The 26,783-nt window shown below is 38.1% G+C and overlaps 1 protein-coding gene across 1 annotated transcript in view; it reads right to left on the bottom strand.

Annotated features, from left to right (window-relative positions):
* Nucleotides 1–26,783, bottom strand: part of ITGA2B (integrin subunit alpha 2b) — a 52,051-nt gene that overhangs the window by 8,937 nt on the left and 16,331 nt on the right. The window contains exons 7-24 of the mRNA XM_083378511.1: nt 25,709–25,843; nt 22,814–22,861; nt 19,756–19,799; nt 18,917–18,976; nt 18,191–18,243; nt 15,438–15,649; nt 13,776–13,958; nt 12,994–13,039; nt 11,486–11,578; nt 9,922–9,977; nt 8,746–8,897; nt 7,635–7,760; nt 6,618–6,685; nt 4,640–4,787; nt 3,490–3,573; nt 2,501–2,580; nt 280–360; nt 38–143 (exon numbers count right to left, since the gene is read on the bottom strand). Of these exons, the coding sequence (XP_083234637.1) occupies nt 38–143; nt 280–360; nt 2,501–2,580; nt 3,490–3,573; nt 4,640–4,787; nt 6,618–6,685; nt 7,635–7,760; nt 8,746–8,897; nt 9,922–9,977; nt 11,486–11,578; nt 12,994–13,039; nt 13,776–13,958; nt 15,438–15,649; nt 18,191–18,243; nt 18,917–18,976; nt 19,756–19,799; nt 22,814–22,861; nt 25,709–25,843 (1,775 nt within the window). The remainder of the gene's footprint in view (nt 1–37; nt 144–279; nt 361–2,500; nt 2,581–3,489; nt 3,574–4,639; nt 4,788–6,617; nt 6,686–7,634; nt 7,761–8,745; nt 8,898–9,921; nt 9,978–11,485; nt 11,579–12,993; nt 13,040–13,775; nt 13,959–15,437; nt 15,650–18,190; nt 18,244–18,916; nt 18,977–19,755; nt 19,800–22,813; nt 22,862–25,708; nt 25,844–26,783) is intronic.

Below are 26,783 nucleotides of genomic sequence, written 5' to 3'. Positions count from 1 at the left end.
ACTTCCATATTTCCAATTAATGTATGTTTCTTGATACCTGATAGATATGCTCTATTTTCAGTCCATACTCATCAACTTCATTGCTCTTGTTCTTAAAGCCCTCAAGAGTCCATGGGAGCACAGTTGCAGCTGGTATAGAGATTCTGGGAACAAAGAGCACAAAATACAAGAATTAAAATGTATCCCTCTTATCAGCCCAGCAGATTAAAAAAATAAACTTCACTCACAAAAAAAGTAATATTCTAATGGAAGAGATTGAGCAAAATGGCTTGCACTCACCCAAACAGCTCTACCTGTGCATCAACCTTGACTGGAACCTGCAACCGTTTTATATTGCTGTTGGGGTTCTGGCTATTCTTACTGCAGAAGAAATTTGAAATTATGATGAAGATGTCAGAATGGTTCTCACCTTTGAGGCACCCCCAAGATTTCTTTACAGTATTTGAACATTCAAATCAACTTGAATAAAGGATGGAAAAGTGTTGTGATAAGAAAGCTAAATACAGAAAATAGTGGGGGAATGGGAGAATAATTGGCAACATAAAAGGATTCACGATGTAAAGCAGTTTCACAAAATAAACAAGATATTGGGGGGAAAGGGCATTAAAAACACTAACACATATACACATATTTCCCCTTGGTTGAGTATTGATAAATATATTACAACAATATTAGTTTCCCATTCCTTGCAAAACAGCCCCCCCAAATGTTAAACTATTTATTCCATTTGCAGATTATTAATCTGTCATCTGTCTACTATATTAATGATGAAATAGTTAACATGTAGAACAATAATAAAAAAGCAAGATTAAAATTTCAAAGCGCTCTGTTAACAAACTGCTATTGTAATCAACTCGTAGAAACTTTGCCATGGTTTCTTATCTTTCCTAAATCATCCCAACAGTTAACACTGATTCATTCTGAATCATATGTCCACATTTACTTTTGATACCATCTCTTAACAATTGTTATCTAGTTAAATATAATAAGGCTATTCTCCAAAGTCAACTTATCTTCCCAAAGAGTCCAAATGAAATTGTTTTCCAGTTAAGCATTAAAAATTCATTCCCCAATCTCCTTCAATCCTTTAGGAAAAACAATTTATCATTTCTTCATTCAGTTTTCTGCTGTTGTAAAGGAATGCAGGCTTGAACTTCAGGAAGGCATGTGCAATCCACTCAGTTCAAAGTCTGTAAGATCCATATTTCTTTCAATATTCTTGACAAAATTTTCCACTTTTAAATAAAATTCTTTTTGTGAATCTGATTTATCTACAGTTACTTGCATCTGAATATTTTTTGTAACCTTTATCATTTCATCAAACTTCTTTAAAAAACTTTCTATTATACATTACCAAACTATGTTTTTTCAGATGTCAGCCACATTTGCCTGTCTGTAATTTGATACATTGTTGCTCTGTGTAACTGAACAACAATAGATAATAAGAGAACACAGGAAATAGAGAAATAATATTTTTCAGGGTGAAAAAATAAAGAAGCGGGAAAGATATTTTCTAGATATTTCAATACAAAATTAAAAGAAAAATAAAAAAGCTCTAATGTTTTTGGAAATTAATAAAATGCAAAATTCCTGTGGTGAGAGTCCAATATAGATGTAAATCAAATGAAAACACTTTCACTACACAGGAACATGATTTCCTTATGGAAAAGCAAAATTATTTAAAACAACAATATAAATCAAAGGGAAAAGGGAAAAAAAACCCTAGATAAGGTCCAGCAGGGGATTAAAATAGATCAACATTCCACAACCTGGTCAACTTTTAAAGATAAAGAGCAAAGTGAAACAGAAGCTTCAAAAGTGAAGTTAAAACCCAGGCATGTTTAAGAAAATGAACTGCCGAGAACAAAGATGGATAACCGCTCACTTCCTGACAGCTCCCACAATGGAACTAATGCCACAGGAAACTACAGTCTTCAAGATTACTCTTCGCAGAAGAGTTCACGGCCATCCAAAAGCCATTTTGGGCCGTTCATGAATGCTCCCATTCAAATCCAGGGAGCAGTATTGCCAAAGAACCAACTTTGGCAGCAAAATCAGTATATCATCAGCAGGAAAAAGAAAAGTACTTACCATTCAGCACCTATCTTGGAGGAGGATAAGATGTATATATATATATAGGTTCATGTATTTTTAATGCACTTTTTTCAATGTCTTGCTTGTTTTGTGTGTTATTTTTGTTTGTTTATGTTAAAAATTTTTGAAGTTTTGAATTTTAACCTTTTTTTAATAAAATAAAAATAGATAAAACAGATATAGGGTTGTTTCTCTGTCTTTTGGTTGGAGAAGGCTGAAGGACGTTGGTACAATAGCAGTCCTGAGTCTAGCACCACTGTAATCTGCCAGGATTACAATTTCCATGGAAATGTGTTGAATGATAATGGCTTGGAATCCAGAAGTTATAGTTAATTTGGGAAGCTCCAGGTTAAAAAAGAGAAATTGGTTTCAGAGATTAAGTCAGTGAGGCCTGACTGAGTGTTACCTCTTGAGTTGCAGCACAAAGTCAGTGCTATTATTGGCATCTTCTAGCTGGCTAATACTTAGTTCCAAATCCAATTTGATCTGCAAATAATAAGGGACAAGAAGAAAAGTGAGAATGACGACATTAAAATCAGGGAGTAGAGGAGAGCTTAAGACTGATAGGTTAAGAAAAAACTTTGTAACAAGCTAAATGCTGTTTGATGTCAATGGTTTGCTTTCTGCTACAATTTCTCAATAACTTATCTATGTGCCTGTAGATGCTAGACTGTGGATTTGTGGTATAATATGAATCAGATAAGTCATGTGACAATAATCCTGCTTATACTAAAATAGAATTTAGTAACTGCCTTTGTATGTATTAATCAAAAGATATTAGTAACAATTCTGTTCTGTTTATATGCAAAAAATAAAAGTGTCATGCATTGGTTTTATTTAGATTTATTTATTAGATTGAGAGGGACGCGGTGGCTCAGTGGGTGAGGATGCTGAGCTTGTCGATCAGAAGGTCGGCAGTTTGGCGGGTCGAATCCCGAGTGCCGCGTAACAGAGTGAGCGCCTGTTACTTGTCCCAGCTTCTGCCAACCTAGCAGTTCGAAAGCACATAAAAATGCAAGTAGAAAAATAGGGACCACTCCGGTGGGAAGGTAACAGCGTTCCGTGCGCCTTTGGTGTCTAGTCATCCTGGCCACATGACCACGGAGACGTCCTCGGACAAGCGCTGGCTCTTTGGCTTTGAAACGGAGATGAGCACTGGCCCCTAGAGTTGGAAATGACTAGCACGCATATGCGGGGCAACCTTTATCTTTACCTTTATTAAATTAGTTTTATTTAGATCCCATTCAGTTCTATTTACCAAGTTAAAGGAAATATAGTATAATTTTGTGTATTACATGGAGAAAAACATTTTCCATTCTTTTCTAGATTTTTGCTACTTTTTCAGACTTCACAGCAAACTTGAAAACAAGTTCATTTTAGAAATGTACCCCCTACCTCTGTATGGGATTTCATTGGGTTACCCACTTCACAAGCCACGCATCGGGTTTCATTCTCCTTGCGGAAATTACAGATCAGTTTCTGCAGGCAAAAGGGATGGAGTGTGTTTAAGTATATTTAACCTTGGAAGACTGAATGAGCAGTATGACAAAATGAAAGGATTTTCATACTATTGCTATTCAACTGGAAAGGTTGTTTCTAGGTCATCAGAGCCCCTTTTGAAACAAAACTAATATGTTATATATGGTAGCAGATTTTTCTCATGCATTTTAGCATAAAACAAATCAAAGAAAGTTAAATCTCAGAAAAACTTATAATACATAACAACAACAACAACAATAATAAAGCTGGAAGGGATCTTGGAGGTCATCTAGTCCAACCCCCTGCTCCCATGTGTGGTATCCAGCTGCAAAAAATCCTACATGGCTTTGAATTAGGATACTTGCAAATATAGCAATATAACTGAAAGAGAGTTGCTGTGTGATTATACTCACATTCTAGAGCATGGGTGTCAAACTCGCCACGTCACGTGATGTGTCGCGACGTATCGTGACTTTTTGCATTGCTGGAGCTGGAGTGGACGTGGCCTCTGTATGATGCAGCCAGCCCACAGGCTGGCAGTTTGATGCCCCTAGAGCCTGAGCACTGTTATATAGCACAGTTCTCTAATATGCAGTAATTGATGTCAACCAAATGTATTGCAGATAATTTAACATATCCAAATTTATTTATTTTTATTTATTTATATTTTCTATTTCTTAAGCATCCACCTCCCTCAGAGGGAGAGGATGATCAACATGATTATCAAGTTTGATAAAATTGAGCTTCCAGTCAACTCAGGGTTGACCTGTGATCACAAGAAGCAAGAAAACGTAAATATTTTTAGGAAATAATGTTTAAAACACACTTTTAAGAATGGAATAAAAAGGAAGTGAAAACATTTGTTTTTCTTGGCTCTGTTCCATAAGAGGCATAAAAGACTAGAAGACTGCATTTTCTGTCAGTGTATAGCCACAGTGACAAAACCTTTTTTCCGTACTGGGTAAATTGGCCTATTCCTGAACTACAATACATAGCAACTTTAGCCAAAGTACTCAGTAGTGACTGATGCTGGAAACTAAAATGCAACAACTGTATCTGACCTCACCTGTGCACTGCTGTTAGCTCTTTGGAAGTAAGCCCCAAATGGCAGCTCCACCACTAACTCAGTTTCATAGGCTCCTTCTCCAGCATTTGTTGCTGTAATATGGATGAGAACCACATTCTCAGCCCCAACAAGCAGGAAAGCTTCATTCCTGAGACATAAAAACATAGAAAGGAAAGATTACTAAATAATGGCTGCATTATTCTTCTGCATCAGTAATTAGAATATTGCAATTGGCAAGGCAAAATTGTTAGTTGAGGTTTGAGTATGCACTAATATGTGAACAACCGGTTCTCTGTGCGGATGCTGCTTCTGGAACTCCATTCTGGGCCTGGGCAACAAAAAATTAGCTACCAGTTCTGCTGAAGTGGTGTGAACCGGCTGAATCCCACCACTGCACTAAGGTCAACTGAAAGATCAGTGGAAGTTGAAACATTTTGCTGGATTAGAAAGGACATATTTTGCCTTCCCACTCATTGACATCTGACTGCCTTTCTTTATTCATTTAAGACAATGAATGGCATATGGTTTTTGAACTGTCTGAAAGAAAAGGAAGATGCAAAATCCAGCAACATTTTTTGCTTAAGTCTACTTTGTATTAGGGGACGCGGTGGCTCACTGGGTTAGGACGCTGAGCTTGTCGATCAGGTCGGCAGTTTGGCGGGTCGAATCCCGAGTGCCGCGTAACAGAGTGAGCGCCTGTTACTCGTCCCAGCTTCTGCCAACCTAGCAGTTCGAAAGCACGTAAAAATGCAAGTAGAAAAATAGGGACCACTCCGGTGGGAAGGTAACAGCATTCCGTGCACCTTTGGGGTCTAGTCATGCCGGCCACATGACCACGGAGACGTCCTCGGACAAGCGCTGGCTCTTCGGCTTTGAAACGGAGATGAGCACCAGCCCCTAGAGTCGGAAACGACTAGCACTCATGTGCGGGGGAACCTTTACCTTTACCTTTACTTTGTATTAAAGATCTGTCTCAACCAGATTGTTAAGAGTTACATGGATACTGATGAACATAAACAGATTTCTGCAGAAATATTTGGTAAATCTGAGCTTCTAGCCAACTTAATCATCAGAATGTATTTTTCTTGCAATGTCTTAGCATTTACTTAATGTTAATTGAAACTATAAGTATCATATTCACTGACAAATTTCTGGCACTTTAATGTTATGGTCATGTTCTTCATTACTCTTTTGGAGTAATGTTATACAATATGATCATAGATTGGTTTTTAAAGACGCTCACATTGTATTTGGAATTTAGTATGTTCTGAACAAAGATGATTTTTTGTGCACCAGGAATAGCAAAAAGGAATTGGCAGAAGGAAAAATACTATATTTATGATATCATAATACTTATGAAATGGAAAAATGCTATAACCCCAGATATAATGGATTGGATTCCAGAGAGGTATGATTTAGCAATTCTTGAGAAAATTATATATTCTGTCAATTAGAAAAATGTCACATTATTTCTCCCTTTGAAAAAAAATTATTGGACGGGCTTGATGAACATGAAAGCTTAGTGTCTCCTTTTAAAGACCTCAGATGAACTTGGAATATGTTTGTAATTACAGCTACCATTTCTTGTTTCTATGTTTTCTTTTGTTGTGTTTTCATTTTCTTTGCTTGGGGTGAATTGTTCATTTTGTATTACATACGCTTATTTAAAAATGGACTAATGAAACTATTTTTAACAATAATAATAAAAATTTAGTGATGGTGACCTTTGTCCTTCTTATCAACTGTAGATCACCTCTGCAATTTAATGACATGTTTTACTATTGGAGATTTATGGAAGTCCTACAAAAGATGGTTGCCCAGAATTGCTTTATGTAAAATGGGCAGCCACGTAAATTTGATTAATAAAATAAATAATAAAAGACACAGAAAAACTACAAACATTATCACCATATTACTATGCTTTTTTTCTCACCCCTCAACAATTGTGGCCAATACAATCTAAGCTATTGGTGCTTACGTGTGAGCAGAGAGTTTGAGATCTGGAATGCAGATGTTGTCTTCTCCACAGTCTAGAATGATGTGGGTCTGTGGATAAGAGGAAACCTAAACAGCTATCATTGAATGAATAGCAAATATAATTTGGAGGTGAGTATGGACTGCTACATACACAGTCCATGCTATTCCATGTTATTCCTAATCAAGGGATACATAAGAAAAATCCCTTCAATCTAGAGATATGAAAATACAGATATGAAGTAGAAAATTCAGAGTATGCAGAACCACTCACCAAGTCCAGTTAACTCTCTACATACCTCTGCAACTACCCATCTCTTAAGTAAGATAATTTCATAATAAATAAGTGAATGAAGCCAGACAAAAACTACATCTAATTTAGATTAATCTCCTTTTGAATGGAATTAACATTATATTTATGTTTACAATTAATATGACTAGATCCTTTCTATTCAATAATTTTTCCCATTCTTTCACATAAAAATATCATTTTATGGCAGCTTTGGTGGCTCCAAAGTTGCATTTAAATCCACTAGGATCCTCAGTCTGTAAACCTTTTATGTACAAAAACCATTTATTTTCCATGTGACATACATAACTTCTAATCAAATAGCTGGCATCCAAATCCTGAAGGGACTGCTCCAGTCTTTCTATAGACAGTAGCTAGCTAAATAATTCAAAATTATCTATTTTAGTAATAACAGCAACAAAAGTCTCATGGCACTTTAAGACTAAACAGTTTATTATTGTCTGTGATCTACAATTTGCACGCAGTTCTGGAAGAGGAATATTCCATCTACTCAGACTTGTTCTTGGGCATGCATAGGCTATGTTTACCAAAGCCACCTCTTTGGAAACACTTATTTTAGATATAAACCCTATGCTCAACAAGCATTCAGACAAGCAAACAAGCAAGCAAACCACATATCAAAATAATAACTACAATATAAAATTAAAAACCAAACTCATAAGCAGAATGTGGTAGTTCCCAGTTTTCATCTGAAGAAGAAAGAAGTCTCACCTGTTCCTGGACTATCAATTGGCCAGACAGAATAGGTTGCAGAATTTCAGCTCTGGAGAAGGATGCCAGACTGAAGTTGAGGCTCACAACTATGGCACTCAGTTTGTCTTTGAAATCAGCTTGATCCTGGGAAGGGGTATATGTAAAAAGCAGTTTACAGATCCCATGGGGTAAGTTTTTCCCTGCTGGGCACTACAGCTCCATCATCTCCAGTAATCTGACAAATCTGGAGGACATCCAACTGGAAAATATGTGCTCAAATTACATATTTTTGGAAGGTTTGTAACTCTAACACAGAGGTGGGGAACTTTTGATTTTCTAGAAGCCACAAATTCTCATCTCAGCAAAGAGAAATTTCTAGAGACACAAAAGAATTAAGTAGTACTTGTCAAACTGAAAGATACCAAAGCCCTGCCAAAACAAAAAGGCAGTAATTCTAATATCCATAACACTGTTTTTCATCTCTATAATTCTAAGAGCAGGAAACTCTCTCCCAATTTCAAATTTCCTCACAGGCTCAACATCGCCATGGAATGGTTAATCTCTGCATTATAGTAGGCTAACATAATAGCCATAATTAAATTGTTTTTGATTTATGCAGTGAAAAATATGCAGAAGCTTTGCCAAAAGCAAAGATACCAACCATATTTCCTAGGAAAAAAAGAATAGAAACTGTCTAGTTTTTATTGAACTATGATTCTTAAAAATCCCTTACTATCAGTTATGTTTGCTGGCTGTGGCTGCTGAGATTTATAGATACATCTGGAAATTATTCTCCTCTTCTGAAGGTGTTGGGATATTCATATTGATACAGTAGCATAAAGAATTTTATTCCAAGACAGGAAAGTACCACAAATGGGCCAAAACTTCCAAGACCAGATTTGTAAAATGACAGATTAAAAGTTCAAACATAAGAAGGTAGCCTTGGTAGCTCCCAAAGGAGAGAAGAGAAAATGCACTCAGCATTCTTCTTTGTTTCCCTGCAAATCTTGGGCTGCAACTTTCAAAGCTGAACATAATTTCCAAAGTAAAGAAGAACCTATTGCTCAACCATTCCTTACTATTTCAAACACATGCACACAGAAACAAAGACACACTTTGAGATACCTACCTGTAAGTAAGCCGTAACATTCTTACAGGTCAGGGGAAATTTTTTGGACAGTTTCAGTTGGAATATCTGGCTTGGTTGGTTGGTTTGCTGCAAGAAAACCCGCCTCCCCAATTTCTGCTTCATATGGTCCAGCTGTAACTCTGCATTTAATTCTAGCAGACGCAAGGAAACAAGCAGAAAACAACATGATAGTGATGATGATTAACAGACAAATCACAATCTGCAATATACATATTGATAACTAGAATACCAAATTCTTGTCTTCTATTGTACAAGAAAAGGCTTTTGAGTCAAACATCTGCAGTGTTCTTATAGTCCAGACTTATGTTCTTTATTAACACTATGTGAGAATTCAGAAAATTTAGGAATGTGTAACGGAAAAACTGTACACTCATATAGCAATGAAGACCACTATTCTCTAACTTGACAGCAATATTGTGCTGTGGAAAGTACCTCTTGGTGGATGCATGGGAAACATGAGTTAATAACTCATTTCTTACTTTCAGATACTTTCTCAAAGAAATCAGCAAAATACTTTTTGGACTAGTTAATTTCATTTCTGGCACAGCTGAGTTAAGAAAAAGAGATTCATCCTGATTTTTTCTTTCTGAAATGCTAGGCATGCTGATACATCAATAAATAGCCATGTTTTCATGTACATATTAAAAATAAATTCCAAAATTGTCTCATCATAGAAACAAAAACTGTGGCAATCAGGCAAAGCTGCACACATTTATTAGCTGTGTCAGGAGAACTAGTACGGTACTTAACTTTCTACAAATATTGAGAACTAATGAATCTTACTAATCCTGCATCATCAGAGACTCTGCATAATAAAAAAAATGTGTTGTGTGTTGCAATACTATCTCTACAGCAGTGTTTCTCAACCTTGGCAACTTTAAGATATGTGGGTTTCAATTGCCGGGAAATCCCCAATCAACCTGGTTGGCTGGGGAATTCTTGGATTTGACATCTACATACTTTAAAGTTGCTAAGCTGGAGAAACACTGTTGTAGGGTATTGCTTCCAAGTTTCTGAAAAATCTTTCACCTGGGACAACTCTGAAACCTCAGAATTCATACTGTCTGGATTTTTATCTCATCCCTCTTGATATCTATGTAAATAATCATGACCACAATGGCCTCTGTTCCTCCAAATTACTGATTCAACACTCACCAATTTCTGACGGAATGTTCTTTCCCAACATTCCTACACACATCTGGATGTTGAAGCTACATTGATAAGAAAAAAGAGAATGAGGCTCATTTCACAGATCAAATAGAGTATACCCAACTGGCAAATAACTAACCATAGAACCTGCTTTTCTCAATCCCACCTGTACAATTGCAAATCTTATTATACATTTAAGTTCATGAACTTTAAAGGTATTGGAGACTGAAGTGTTTTGTGCATGTAGAGAATGGGAATTTGACCTGAACAATAATTAGCAAAACAAATTTTATAACTACAATATACCAGAAAGGTGATTTGATTACAAGAAATATATTATAGATACAGGTAAAGTCTAGAGCATGTGCTTTGTACTTGGGAAGAAAGGCAGAAAAAAGTGATCTCAGATTAGCATCTTAGACACAGAACAGGCAAACTAATAAACAAAGAAGGAACACATAGTAAATCCTTTTTATTTCCCTCCCCACATATTCACATCTTTAATAGAAAGAAGGTAACTATAATCCAACAGTGGGACAGTGCCAAATGGCAAAGATTTCTGAAAACTCCAACTAGTTTTGTGTTTTTGATTATTCTGATTTATTGGTTAGACTTCATATCCTATGTTATTGTTGAAAGAAAAATCTTCATTAGGGTCCAGTTCAAGCTGGGAATAAACAAAATGGAGACTGCTTTAGAAAGATGGTTGTAATTTATTGAAGAATAGAGCCAAACAGAAACGTGGCTCTGGGAAAGCTGACCACATGGAGCAGAGAGTGGTGGGTTTTTATACCTTCTTGGACTTTTGTGTTTGGAGTTGTTCCTGTGGCATGAATTTGACCTGAGATTCAGTATGCCTTTCTGGTATTCTGATAGTAGTGGGCTAACCCTATTATGTCCCAAAGGTCATATACTGCTTCTCTGGGGCAGTGGCTGATGGCTTACTTCCTGTGTTGGATTTCTTGGGTGAGGGGTTTTTGATTCTAGAGATCTTTGTCTTTCTAATTTCATCAGCTTCCTGGCTCCAATCTTTCTGAAATGATTATGATATCTGCATTTCTACAGAGCTGGTTTCTGCTTGGGGGAGGGAGACTTGGGGCTATTAAGAAAAACTGGGCATGTTTTTCTGCCTTTTAAAGATCATTTGAGGAAATATAATATTCTGCTTTTTTAATATTTCCATCTCTGTGTGTGTGTGGGGGGGGGAGAGCTGAGTTCCCACATTACCATTCTCCATTTCCCAGCATATTAGAGAATATCTTTTTTTAATGAATACATCTAACCAGCCTACTCACAGTTGGTGCCAGCTAGACATGCTGAATTATAATGATTATTATTCTTAGTCATTTTCTTACAGCTAGTTGGGAATTCTAGGAGTTGAGGTCCCACTATATCTGGAGAATACTAGTTAGGGAAAAGATGCCTCCAAAGAAATTAACCCTGTCACTCTTGATTTTCTACTTGGAAAGGAAATTCAGTGGGTAGGCTCAGGTGTTGAGCAAAGCACATAATTCATTTGACCATGGTTAATTATTTATAATAACATGGATGCACTCCCCACTATGCTTACCAGCTGGCCTGTGCTCCTGGACATGTTTTCATCTCTGAATCAAGGACATCAGGTATGGAAAGGTGGGCTTTGAGTATAATCATCGGCCGAGCTCTAAGGAAGACAAACATAACAGATGTGCATATGCAGCTGAGATAAATGCTGACTAAATGATCCTCTTATTCATCCTCAGTGGATGAGACAAAGGACTTTTCCAAAATTTCTAATCATGGATATATGCTGATGGATGGGTAAAATTTCCCTACAATAAAATGTTCTGCCCTTAATTAGCTAATTCAACAGCATCCATGCCCTGGGCCAGCTTTCTCCAATTTCATGATCTTCTGTAGTGTCTCTCTACAGTTGATGGGAACAATAAATCAATCCATTAGAAGATACTGCATTAAAGAAAAAGTTCTAGAGTCAAGAGCTGCATCACATCACAGACCTTCCTCTCAGTAGAGCTACTTTGACTTTTCTCAGCCAAAGGGCTTCTGTATGAGTGGAGACAAGAACTGTAGAATTCCCATTGTATAAGGTTGGGGGATGCCAGCATATGCTTTTGTGAAGTTTGTCACTAAGTTATATGCAAAATTATAATGCAGTATAAAAAATTTGGGTGGCCTCTAACTAGTTCTAATCCTTAGTCATAAGATTAACTTTTCACTTACCCAAGTATAGAGAATAGCTTTTATAGACTTGGTTTTAGTCAAAAGAAGTAATTATCCATTTCTGGGCACAAGATGGGAAAAAAGTGCTAAGAGATTTTCCAAGACATTCAGGTAATAGATCACTACTGCCTACAACTATTTGTTTGCTCAATGAGCTGACCTTCCATGATGACCAAACTTGTCAAAGTGTAAACCCAACAATTCTATTTGCAAAGTAAGAACAACAATCACCATAACTCTATAAGTTTTCCCTAGGAAACTGACCTATCTATAATTTAATTTAGAGTTTCCCATGGTAAAATTGTAGATTATTCATAATTTCAATGTCCCTAAAATCAATGGGATACAACAAAATCCTATATTGTAAATAATTCTATATTTGTAAATTTGGCTAAGCAAAAAAGTCAATATTAAATAAGATATTTTAGGTACCTATTTGCCTTTTCAATAGTTCCTTGATTTCTTTTTCTTCCTATACAATTTCATCCTCATGTATAAATTCACAGGCATTTGTTAAGTAAAAATGAAAAATAAAAAGAGGAAGAGATTATCACTCACCTCTTCCTTTCCATCCATAAAAGAAAAGGAGCATAGAATAAAACATGTCAAAATGAAGAGATTTTGGTATTTTCCAGACATTTTCTAGTCCCCACACTAAACCAATTGGTGCAAATTCCTTGCAACCCTTTCAGCACTAGTTTTCACAAGTATCCAATGTGTTTCACTAAAGAGTGGGGGCTCTTGAGAGAACATGTGATGGTTCTTAGAACAGAAAGATGATGTCACAAATTTCAGAAAAAAAGCACTGACAGGTACTTCAGATTATGAGGCCCAAAGGTATTGGCCACATTCACTCACCTGTAGACAGCCACCTTGTTGATCCTGAAAGCACCAACTAGCACATCTGGATGTGAAGAACAAGATAAAAAACAGGGCATTAAGGATGCAGCATTCCATCAGCCATCGTTCTGAGACTGAGTGGTACCCATTCCGCTGAAAAGAATAGCAGTCAATCTAAGCTTTCCTAGTAAAAAGCACAGGATTTTGCACATATTCATATCTTTGACTAATTAAAACATTTTTTTCAATCTACCTGTGGCCTAAATTAGTCTTTCCCTAACAAAGTTCTCCTACATTGGTCTGTTTTATGGTATCTAGTCTACAAGATCAAAAGTCATGCTAGTTTGGAATTATGGAAGTCATTCCCCTTGTTGTGACTGTGGTGCTGATATACAAACTATTAAACATATTGTGCAAGACTGCCCATGACATGCATTCTCCGATTCTTTAGAAGATCTACATGAAGCAAAACCATACAGGATAGCTGGGTAACTGAACTGGACATCCAATTATGAGGCCACTGCTATACCTCCTGTAGATGTTTTGAATGTAATTATGTGGATTGTTTATATATGTTTACTTTTTTGTGATGTTTTCATCATATGTTAAATGATGTTGATGATGATGATGACAACGATGATGATGATGCTGGAAGTCATCATGATACGTATTTAAAAGGGCTGTGCTAGAGGAAAGCTGGTTTAGATAAAAACAAAACTCTTGGGAAACTTCAACATTGTTCTGCTTTGGCTCAAATAGATTATTAGGGGAACATATAACATAACAAAATATTGTATTACCAGGATAACCGTTAACATCTATGTCAGAGGCTCCACGGATGGCAAAGCCAAAACCAGCAGACTCAGAAAAGGGACTCTTGAGGATCTGGCTTGGAGATGCACTCAATCCTTCACTGTGCCCACGGTAGATATAAACCTGGCCACCTCCATCTTGGCCTGCAAAGGGTGCTCCTATAGCTATGTCTGTGGAAACAGAATACAATGGCAAATATAATGGGGAAACAAGGTGAAAAAGAAAAAGAAAAGGAGGGCAGGCAGAAGCAATACAAAGGGTATTTTCCAATGCTGAATTAAACTGATGTCCTTCAATCTTTAGGCAGAAAACTACTCTAGCATGAAACTTGGTACCCCCATTGTGAATCCCTATCCTGCCCCTATTACTTCTGCTCTGACTCATTGTCAAATGGTGCTATTTTGATTATGAATATCCATAACTTTTGGTGCCCCTTTTCATACACTCATTTTGGTCATAACCCAAGTTAAATAAAGTGAAACTAATAACAGATTGGTGTAAAAAAATGTAGCCTAATCTTATTTTTACTCAGGATTTCCCTTTTCTTCTTTCTTTTCTTTTCTTTTCTTTTCTTTTCTTTTCTTTTCTTTTATTTTCTTTTCTTTTCTTTTCTTTCCTTTCCAAAGCAGGCAATTAATACTTTCAGATTTCTCACTGTTCTGAAGAAGCAAAGAGGGACAAAGGGTTGGTCCATCAACCTTCCACTAAGCCAGCAAAGACTATCAGGTTAAAGCATGTACAGAACAGCCAGCTGAGCAGCTGAGGGCATTGCACAATTCTGATATCTGACATTGTACAATTCTGATATTTCACTAGTGCATCCAGTGTGTCTAACTCTGAGACACAGCAGAACAGCAACAGATGGAGTGGCCAGAGATCAAAAACCTCTCTGATCTCACTCACCAACTAAGTGGCAAAGCCTAGCAGGTTTTACACACTTGTAGCTGTTATTGGACACTCTAGTTTTAAGTTTTTTAACTCCAGCACAATGAATGATGCCTTAAGTCTGCCTCACCTAAGGGCTAAAGACTAGATGAAGACAAAATCATAAAGACATGACAAAACAACAACCACATTGCCAGGACAGTTTTTTGTATTTTGTTTCCATATTATTTGTAACAATAAATGAGTGTTTGTGCCATGGACAGGTGCAGATGGGTGATGACAAGACCATCTTCAAGCATTAGGAAGACAGAAGATTAAACTGAGTATCCTCCAAATTTAGGTTGTAAGAGACTAATAGATATGGATACTAATAGGGTGGTGAAAAGAAACTACAAATGACTAAGGTTACTTTCAGGTAGATCTTTGAAAAGGTTCGCTGTAACAAAGAATGGAGCCTCTTTACAACCTCAAATGCATACTTATTACCATCTAAACTATTCTAAGACAGGGGCCAATGTTTGTTTGTTCATGTGTAAAATTTATAGGCTGCCCATCTTACCTCAAGGCAACTCTGGGCAATGTTTAAATATTTAAAACATCTATACTCAGTCATCCATAGGCATCTAGACTCAGCCACAATGAATCCTGGTTCATGTGATGATACAATGGTCTCTCTTTCAACAGAGGGAGGTAACTGAGCAGAGATACAACACTGGGATTTTCCAGATTACTTTCTTCCTTATTTCTCATTCACTTCTTCTTACCAATGTAGCCATCCTGATCTATATCACCCAAAGGAGCAATAGCCATGCCAAAACGGCCATAGGTATCTGTGCCAGTCAACTTCTGCCAAGGAGTTCTGTAAGGGTGTGGGCTCTTCCGCTGTAGGTATAAATAAACTCTTCCCACTTCATAGAGTTTCCCATCTGAGTAGCGCTCCATGAAAAGGGGGGCACCCACTAAAATGTCATCTTTCCTGGGACACAGAAAAACAATCTGTAAGAGGTTATTCAGGATACAGTCTCCAGCTCAGCCAGAGCAAATACAGTATAACAATGGTAAGAGTAACCTGCTGCCTAATACTGAGAACTTAAGTTACAGTGGATTTGCTGAAAATAAGACCCGGTCTTATATATTTTTTTGGCTCCAAAACAGGCACCAGATCTTACTTTCAGGGTGTGTGTGTGTTTTTCCACTCACATTGCAGCAGCGGCACCGACAGCCTCACCCAGCTGGCCCGTTTCTTCTGCAGCCGAAGGAGCAGCTTCAGCTCCAGCTTCCATTTCACAGTCAAAGACCTTTCTGGAAGGCCTCTGCAGCCAAGAATCGAGCTATGGATTCAATCTGTAACTCGGTTCTCAGCTACACAGGCCTTACGGAAAGGCCTCTGACTGCAAAATGTAGGCTGGACCTAAAGCTGCTCCTTCAGCTGCAGAAGAAGTGGGCCAGCTGGGTGAGGCTGTTGATGCTGCTGCCTCAAGGTGAGTGGACCAGCAAGACAAGTGTCAATCCATGGGAGGCCTGGCTGCAATGGTAAAACTCCACCTCTGTCGCAGCTTGATTTTTAGGCATGCACTTCACCCCAAAACTAGAGCTTATTTTTAGGGTACCCCCTTTGGGGGTAGGTCTTACTTTTGGGGAAACACGGTAGTAGGAATAGGGTTCCTATTCCCTTTGCCAAAATTTCAACAATAGCTAGCTGACAACAGAGGGCAGCAGATTCCCAAAATGGGCACATGAATCTCTTTGGATGCAAAAGGAAACCCTAAAAGAAAAATGGAGGAAGCAAGCATTTGTAGCTGCACTTTAGGGACAAATTACAAAGAGCTGCATTCAGCGCTCCTCCAAATATCCACTCAGAGAGGTGCAGATAGCAGACCAGGACACAGAGAAAACAGGGACAATTTATGGTGGTTGCTAAGAATTTGAGTATAGCTTCAGGGCTTGAGCAGTAAATTCTATTTTATTCATGTAATCAAGAGGATTTTATGATTTAAATATTCTTCAAACCAAAACACTCCATATTCTCAAAAGTTTTTTTGTAAACAGATAACAAACACATTCCGTGGGTTGTTTTTCTAGTTTATCAGAATGTAGAAGCAATTGTTCAAAATGAAATGGTGGATGATTGGAACCTAAGGGATAGTTCGGAATGCCTGTGATATAATGGAAATAATTATTTCTCACCACATGAACCATTAAGATCAATATCCAAAATTATTTAGTTACCAAATTGACTATTTACGTTAAAAAGAAAGAATTTCAAAAATTTAGGGCCTTTTGTTTCTATTCACAGCAGCAATCTTTTTTGGCTATGATTATCAAGTGGTGTCATGAAGGGCCTGATGGGTTGGGAGAAGACAATCTTCTCTAGACAGGAAATAATGGCACTGGCTGGAAACAAGGGCAACCAACTGAGGTGGTTAGAATTGGTAATGGGGACAGGAAACTCTATTTTGGTTATTCATCTGCTGCTTACAGCTAATCAAGCTGTAGAAGAAAAAATGATTCGGATGGCTGTTCTCTTGCCTGTCCTTTATGATATGAAACTAAGTACATACGTAGTCCACATAGACCAGGACTTAACTGCTGTTGTAATCTAGAAAATTATCTTCATCTACTTTTGTTTTTCCTATTTCTTTCTTTTCCTTATCTTTGTTTTTAAACACTTTTATTGCATTTACTAATTCTAACTTTAAGAAAAACCAATCTCTTCCCTTCTCATTACATTAAACCATAAATTGGCACAATTAACACAGCCTACCATTTAGTGTTGAATTCTAGTTGGCCCTCTTTTGAAGCATTTGAATAAAGCTTCTATTATGGCCATTCAGTACACTGGCTATTTAATAGGGTTGGTGAAAGGAGTGAGATGTTTGGAGGGCATCAGACCAGGTTAATGTAAGGATTGCAACTCTTCAAAGAGTTGGACAAAATTGGGATGAAGCAATGAAGAGCTTCCTGACAAATCTCAACTCTTACCATTCGGCTCTGTTGTTGTACTCATGGGTTGAATGATAAACTTTGGGCTATGTGGTCTTATCTACCCTTTTTAGACAGCCGTAGGATCTGGCAGTAGGTTTCTTTTGGTGTTTATTTGAAAGTAGAAATAATAAACCAGCATCTATGATTATGTAGCTAACTCCTTGGCTATAATTTTAAAAAAAGTAATGAGAAAAATATAAAGGGTGGTGTCATCAGGCAGCATCAACTCTTGTTAGCTAGGCTTGTCCATATTCACCAAAGCATTAATACTTTGTGAGTTTGTCTAGGACCCCCATTATCTGTGAACCCTGGATTTCCACCCTAGTATCTAGTTCTAACACACTAATGCTTCTGAACCTACTCTTTGAGGTCTCAGCTTTAGAACAGTCTTTGTATTAAGCCTTCACAAAGTAGGATGATGAAGTCCCTAATTTCAGACCAAAGTTTTGCGAATTTAATAGCTGTGCACCCCTCAAGCTGCCTCAGATCCAATTAAAATTTAGACTACTTTGACCCCCTCCTTTGTTCTTACCCATCTCCATTGATATCAGCAACTGCCACTGTATGCCCAAAATATGATGCCACCTGCAAAAGGAAAGAGATGAAGACAAAAACATCCCGGGAACTTATGCAATTGATACAATCAGGGCTTTTTTTCTCATAGAACGCTCAGAACGGAGTTCCGGCACCTTTTTTGGATGGAACCTTGTAGGGTAGGCAAGGCGGGTTGTATGACATGTGTGAGTTCCGGCACCTTTTTCTTATTCAAAAAAAGCACTGGATACAATGATAGCTTGCCTTCCCATCAAACAAATTGCCACATGGGAATTACTTTCTGTTGGGAAGCACTGGCTTATTTCCAATTCTACTAGCCCAGTGACCTGGAAAATTTTAAGAGCCATGAGGAATAAGGACTCAGGTTTACTTATCCAGGAATCCCATTTGTATTTTTGGCTTTATGAAAAAGAAAAATGTTTACAATGAACCAAGTGAGTAGAACCAACATAGTGCAACATTTAAGCAATACCGGGGAAGCTGTATTTATTATCTAAATCTTCTAGTTATCCTCCACCCTGTCCAGCTGGGGAAAGAGTATAAGGAAGTCCTCCCACGCATCTTGCTTTTCAGATTGGATTACAAAAGCAAGAATTCCCAGCTAGCATGCATTGCAAACATATTTGGAAGGAACCACTAGAACATTACTGATGGGTTAGAAAAAGCAAAGGAAACCATGCAAGTGAAAGATATTTTTTTTTACCTGCTCACTGAGGAGAGTCCAGAGAATGTGGAATTTATAAGTTCTGGTAAGAATTTCCACCTAAGATAAGAAATGGGGGCAAAGAATCAAGTAGATTAAAGAGATCCAGCTATTTTTGTTTTTCAAGAAACCAGAATATACAATATTTTCATGTCCATGAGTGTTCACTGAACACTATGAAAACCTGATATTGCTTGGCCAAAATTTCCACAGCTTTGTCTGTCAGTCATGCTGGCTTGGCAGATGGAAGCTGGAGTCCAAGAGGTTATTTAGCCTGACCATCAGAAAAGTTGCACGCATGCCCCAGAGGTAAGAAGCAGAACAAACAGAGGTCCTGATCAAGAGGGCATTTGGGGAATAAAAAACCCTATATTGTAAGGCTGACATTCCAAATGGACAAGCATCCCCTGTGCAACCATTCTCGACAAATCCCCCTAGAAAAATTTCAAACACACTCACTGGCCCCAAACAGGTGGAAACACTTGCTAAGTGACTATCACTGTTTCTTATGAATCAAGACTTGTTTCCAGTGTAGTGGAGGGAAAAAATAATAAGCTATTGCTCAATCCTAGAATAAATGCAATAGGGACATATACAAAACGCTTCTCTGCATATGTGGAAGGAGACCATAATCTGTGCTGTTGTTCAGACATGCAACCCAGTATCAAATCCAGTACATAAACTGAGCCTAAGGGGGTTCCCTAAAAAGGCTGCTATGTGTCCTTTTACATACAATAAATAAGCTGTTTTTGTTTGGATTCCACTTTTTTTCTGGAAGAGACTAAACAGGTGCACCACCCCTCCCTTTATAATTCTCCTGCTTTGTGTCTTGTACTCACCCCTCCTTGTGTCAGGCTCATGTTAGGAATGCCCACTACATATTCTGCAAAAAGAAGAATATATCAGTAGTTGCCAAACACTTGGCAGGCTAAGTTGTCCATGAGCTAGGCATAGAATTCATACTTAATCCTAGTGTCCTACTAAATTCCTGAGTATTTGGGTGGAGAGTACTAAGACTATAGAAGCTTAAACATCTTAATCAGATATTAAACAGATACTCCTGAAAACCTGGGCATTTTTGGCTACTGTTACTGAAGGAAACTGATGTGAACCCACAAATGGAATGTATAGCTAGAGGGATTTAAATTATGTAAAAGAAACAGACCAAATAAAAGAGGAGGTGGAGTTGCACTATATATAAGAAATAACTACCTCTCTACAGAAATAGAGCACAACAATGGTGAAAACTGTCTTGAATTCATTTGGGTCAATATAAAAGGGGGGAAAATGACATTGCCATAGGTGTATACTATAGGCCACAGAGGAAATAGATGAACTTTTTCCTAGTCAGTTAGCTAAGGTACGTAGGAAGCATTTCACAATAGTAATGGGGGACTTTAACTATCCTGACATCAACTGGGAGATACACTCTGCACCAAGTGGAAGATCAAACAGGTTCCTGACAAACCTAGCAGGCAACCTTGTCTCCCAAAGGGTAGAAACTATGGGATCAGCCATATTGGACTTAATCCTCACTAACAGAAGTGAAATGATAGAAGGTGTTGAAGCCACAGGAACCTTGGGGTAGAGTGATCATGCAATATGGAATTTCAACATTATGCAAGCACAAGCAATAGAACAAAGTCAAACTACACTCTTGGATTTTAAGAGAACTAATTTCAATAAACTTGGAGAGAGCTTGGGTAGGATTCAATGGATGAGAGTCTTCAAGGGGAAAACAACCCAAAAAGCTTTGGAAACTTTGAAAAGTGAGATTATTAAAGTCCAATCTAGCATAATACCAATGAAGAAGAAAAATAACAGCTCTCAAAAGAAACCAGCATGGCTGTATAAAGAATTCTCTGATAAATTGAAAGACAAAAAGGACAAAGATAAAAAGTGGAAGGACGGCACATAACTGAGACAGAATATCAGCAAATAGCCCGAGCTTGCAAAAGTGTGGAAAGCTAAGGCTCAAAATTGCAAGCTAAGGCTTGCAACAAAAGTCAAAAATAACAAAAAACCCTTCTTTCAATATGTAAAAACCAAGGAAAAAGTCAAGGAAAAGATTAGTCCATTAATGGGAGAAAGTAGTAAGAAAGTAACAAGCAACAGGGAGAAAGCAGAACTACTTAACTTGTTTTTTGCATCCATCTTTACACAAAAAGAAAAAAACAGCCCAACCTATCAAAAACAGTACTGTAAAAAACAGATTAGAAACACATTAAAATAGGCAAGAAAATGGTAAGTGAGCACCTCTCCACGCTAGACGAGTTCAGATCATTAGGACCAGATGGATTACACTCAAGGTTCTGAAGGAACTGGTAGATGTGATCTCAGAACCACTAAGCTATATCTTTCAAAGTTCCTGGAGCACTGGGGGACTACCAGAGGACTGGAAAATTGCTGATCTTCAAAAAAGGGAAGAAAAATTGATCCAGGAAACTACAGACCGATCAGCCTGACCTCAATACCTGGGAAGATTCAGGAAAAGATAATCAAGCAACAAATCAGTGAACACCTAAAGGCAAACAAAGTCATTACCAAAAGCCAACATGGGTTTCTCAAAACAGATCAAGCCAGACAAAACTTATAGCATTCTTTGACCAGGTGACAAAATTAGTGGAACAGAGGAATGCTGTGGATATAATTTACTTGGACTTCAGTAAGACATTTGATAAAGTAGACCACAACCTACTACTTGATAAGATAGAAAAATGTGAGTTAGACAACATCACCACCAGATGGATTCATAACTGGCTGACCAACTGCATTCAACGGAGCAGCATGTACATGGAGGAAAGTATGCAGTGGGGTACCCCAAGGCCTTGTTTTAGGCCCAGTACTCTTCAACATCTTCATCAATGATTTGGATGAGGGGATAGATGGGGAACTCATCAAATTTGCAGATGACACCAAGCTGGCAGGAATAGTGAACACTTCAGAAGATAAGGTTAAGATACAGAAGGATCTTGTCAGACTTGAACATTGGGCGCTATCTAACAAAATGAAATTCACCTGTGAAAAAAGTATGGTTCTAAATGTACACAAGAAAAACTAAATGCACAGGTACAGTATAGGTGGTACCTTGCTCAATAGTAGTAACTGTGAGAGGGATCTCAGAATCCTAGTGGACAATCATTTAAATATGAGCCAGCAGTGTGCTGCAGCTGCCCAAAAAGCCAACACAGTTTTAGGCTGCATTACAAGAGGGACAGAATCAAGGTCATGTGTTAATATCACTTTATAATGCCTTGGTAAGATCACAGTTGGAATACTGAATTCAGTTTTGGTCGCCATGATGTAAAAAAGATGTTGAGACTCTAGAAAGAGTGCAGAGAAGAGCAACAAAGATGATTAGGGAACTGGAGGCTAAAATATATAAAGAACGGTTGCAGGAATTGAATATGTCTAGTTTAATGAAGAGAAGGACGAGGGGTGACATGATAGCAGTGTTCCAATATCTCAGGGGCTGCCACAAAGAAGAGTGAGTCAAGCTATTCTCCAAAGACCTGAAGGCAGGATATGAAGCAATGGATGGAAACTAACCAAAGAGAGAAGCAACCTAGAACTAAGGATAAATTTCCTGACAGTTAGAACAATTAATCAGTGGAAAGACTTGCCTCTAGAAGTTGTGAATGCTCCAACACTGGAAATTTTAAAGAAGAGACTGGACAACCATTTAACTGAAATGGTATAGGGTTTCCTGCCTGAGCAGGGGGTTGGACTAGAAGACCTTCAAGGTCCCTTCCAACTCTGTTATTCTGTTTTGTTCTGAATTCCTGCCAAAAAGGTCATAACATTCACTAAACAACAAAATAGTCAGGAAGCAGTTCTTTTCCCAATTCTGTTGATTCTAACCTACTCCATTCCAGAGGAAAAATGGACTTCTTTTACCTGATGATGTTGAGTCTTCATTAAACTCCCCCAAAGCCACAGAGTACCCTGCATGGAAGGAAAGATTGGGCAATTTTTGGACAATTCACTTGAACATGAAGCATCTGTTCCCTGAATCCTAGGGCAAGGAAATCAAAATAATCCATAGGGAATCGAGCAACATGACAATGCTCCTGTCTGCAAATATTGTAAGTCATTTTGGAAAGGTTTGACCATCTAGGTATCAGGTAATTTTTATTTTGCTCACCTCAGTATGTGTTTCTACATAGCCTTTGTCTGAAATCATCTGGTCTCCAGATTCCACAATTTTAACATGGCAGAACCACAACTTCAACTGCCCTAGCTTAGACTGTCTTTTCTTAAGCTGGGGATCCAACCCCCAGGCTGCAGCCCACTACTGGGCCACAGTCCATTCGGAACTGGCCTGCACAAGCTTCAGATGAGCATGCACGTGCAGCTCCATTTGTGTGAGTGGTGGGTGCGGTCTCCCATCGCTTGCACATATGGAATTACACACACTGGGAGCTGGGAGAAGATAACTATCCCAGCTTGCTTTGTGCCCAAGTTGGGACTAGAACTCAAGGCTTCCTGGTTTCTAGCTGATGCCTTAACCACTGCACCAAACTGGCTCTCACCTAGAGCATGTATTCATCCAAACAAGAGCAGACATCAAGAATATGATCTTGAGCACAGAATTCTCCATCTTGAGCATTTTGGATTTCATACTAAACTTCCCTGGGCTATGCCACAAAATGGGGTGAGTGGCCTATAATGCTTCTAAATGAATGGATATCGTTAAGGATATCTATCTATCTATCTATCTATCTGTCTGTCTGTCTGTCTGTCTGTCTGTCTGTCTGTCTGTCTGTCTGTCTATTTGCTGCCCAACTGACCACAATGGAACTCTGGACAGCTTACAGTTACATTTTAGCTAAAACATAAAAAGTTAAAATCAATCCTTAAAACCAAAGACACCTGGGGAAGGGCTTTGATGGAATGGGAGGTGGGATCTGTTATTTCTCAATCAACCACTTCCATTGCCAGTTGCCAAGCCAACTGGCAAAGCCATGTCTTTAGGCCCTTACAAAAAAAATAGGAGGGTTGGGGCTAACCTCACTTCGGGGAGCAAGATGAAAATAATATGCGGATAGCATATGATATATTTCTGAAATTAAAGAGAGATAATTTCTCAGGAGGGAGTAACAATTGAAACGTTAGACCTATGAAAAGCAGGGTTTAGAACATTATTTTGAAAGGGAATAGTAACTGCTGTTTACTAAAAATTTAAACTGATTTAACAACAGTGTGGCATGTCAAGGAAGGTCAGGGCCTAAAGTAGGTAGGTAGGCAGGCAGGCTTTTCTCTATTTTGCTCCCTTGTTTTCTCTCATTTTCTCTTTTTTTGGCCAGCAAGGATGTTTCAAGGAGATGGATTTGGCACACAGTTGAGCTGATCTCTTGTAGAAGCCATTTGAACAGGAGTGTTCATGGTAGTCAATTGACTAGGCAATTTACATGCCTCTATAGCCCTTCAGTTTCAGTCATGCCTATCATCTTGAGTTGTTTTTTTTTACCCTTCCTCCACGTAGACACACCCGATTTAAAATTAGGTCAAGGGCCATTTCTAGTATGAAAGTGATAGATGGTTCACTTTTGGCATATCACCAATGAGCAAGAAGGACTGGTATAGGTAGTTTTAGCCAGATAAACCTCATTGTGTTGAAAAACATTCGTGTTTCTCTCTTTGGGGCCTCTCATTCTTGGGCCTCACATCCTTACCTTAAAATTCCTGGAAGGCTACCTGACAGCCTGATCAAGGAACTCAAACCAGAACATGATAACAGCAGCACGGTTACTGGTGGGACAATATTGGAAGAAGGATAGTTTGCCCACTATAGAAGAATGGGTGTTTAAAGTTTTGAATCTTGCAGAAATGTCTAAGATTTCTGCTTATTTGAAAGATCATTCACAGGAAAGATATATTTCAGTTTGGGGGAGATGGATAAATTATATTCAGAACAAATATGGGACTAAAAAGTTCCATTTAGCTTATGAGTAGATTTTAGTGGGATATTGTTATTGGTACTTTGTTTGTAGTTATGTTAAAGGGGAGTTAAAGCACATTATGAATTTTGTTAATTGTATATTATGCATAATTTTTATTTAGAATATGATTATTGTAACTATAATCCTGTATTTAGCTCTGGGAAGTGGGGGGGAAGTGGGTGGGTTTGGGGTGGGAGGGATTTGGGGATATATTGTAAAATTTTGTTTTTGTAAAACTTTTTAATAAAAAAAAGGAACTCAAACCAGGCCAGCAGTTGGTTCAGGACTAAAGTCCCTTTCCTATTGCAGGTAAATTAGCTACAAGGTTTTGCATACTTCATTATCAGCCTTATCAGTTAGGGTCAAAACTATGAGGGCTGTAATGTTTTAGTAAGGATCCCATTTTTTGGGAGGATAATCTTCTACCAGGGGTGTGAATATTTTGTCATTTGTTGCCTATGGTTTGCTAATGAACATGTGCTTTTGTTTTCCAAAAGTATATAGAAAACTATTCTAATTTGTGTTTTGGTGGGCTCACAATTTGTGATGTAGTCCCAAGACCACGCTTTGCGCTGTATAGAATAAATAGGTTTCCTACAGAATAAATACTGTAGATTTCCTATATGATATGATAATTGACTACTGTGCACCAGAGGAAAACAAATCCAGCATTTGACTGGGCCAATTCATGATTTGGCCATCAAGCACAAAGGAAAAAGAGGTACCTGGGGGGGAAAAGAGGAACATTTGCAAAGTATTTTAGGCCTAATTCCTAAACTCCTCTGGTACATGCCACCTTGACCTTCTGTATGCACAATGAGTCTGCTGTAGGAAAAGAATGCCAACTCACCCCGGTAGCCATCTTCATATTTCTTCATTGTATAATCCTCTGTTACCAGTTCTGAGCTCACGAACCACAGCAAAGCAGAAGTTGAACGAGGATATTTTGCTTCAATCTCTGATAGGCCAACTGAATAGAACAAACCTAAAAGAAACCAAGCAACACATTTCTCTATAATGGCAGCAGGACTCTAATTGGACAAGGCAAGATAGGAGACTGCAGGTCCAGAACATCTATGTAAGTATTTCTCAATCTGAGCAGCTTTAAAATATGTGGACCAACTCCCAGAAATCTCCAGCCATATTTACTTCCTTTCCTGTTTCTGACCTTAGTACATCAATACCATGATGGATCTGAGCAAAAGCCTTTCAGTCTAGCATTTTATTCCTACAATAGTCATAAGATATCTGCCTGTATTCACAAATATAATTAATACAATGGGTTTAATTGAGTAGTTGTACTCAATGGGTAGGTACAATTAGATCCATCCTTCTCCAGAAACTAGCTAACAGATACCCCTGAACATATGACCATTGCTAAGCGAGGCAGTTAAGTGAGCTGAGTTTCATTTTATAATCTTTTTTGCCAATGAATCATGTGGTCATTAAGCGAATCTGGTTTCCCCCATTGACTTTGCTTGTCAGCAGCCCGCATGGGAAGATTACAAATGGTGATCATGTCACCTGGGAGAGGGCAACTGTCATAAATACATACAGGTTGCCCTATTCAAATTCTGATCATGTGACCATAGGAATACAGCAAGTGTTTCTAAGTGTGAAAAATGGTTATATGTCACTTTTGTCAGTGCCACTGCAACTTTGAATGGTCACTAAATGAATGGTTGTTAATCAAGGACTACCTGTACTGCCTCTGATACTGGGCTGATAATAGTCATATAACTACTATCTTCATCCATGAATGGTATTCAAATCAGATCTCTGTAGTGGTATATTCAGCTCCCCTCCCATAATGCAGGAAGGAGTTCTTCCTACTGCCTGTCCTTCCCATTTTCTAATTTAATAGTTTTAGCTTTACATCTAAGATTGTGAGGCTGGGAAAACAAAACATCACAAGGTATATTATA

This window comes from Vipera ursinii, assembly GCF_947247035.1.
Source record: "Vipera ursinii genome assembly, chromosome: Z".
Lineage (NCBI taxonomy): Eukaryota > Metazoa > Chordata > Lepidosauria > Squamata > Viperidae > Vipera > Vipera ursinii.
Note: the sequence above shows the minus strand (reverse complement) of the source record. Positions and strands in the feature narration are given on the sequence as shown.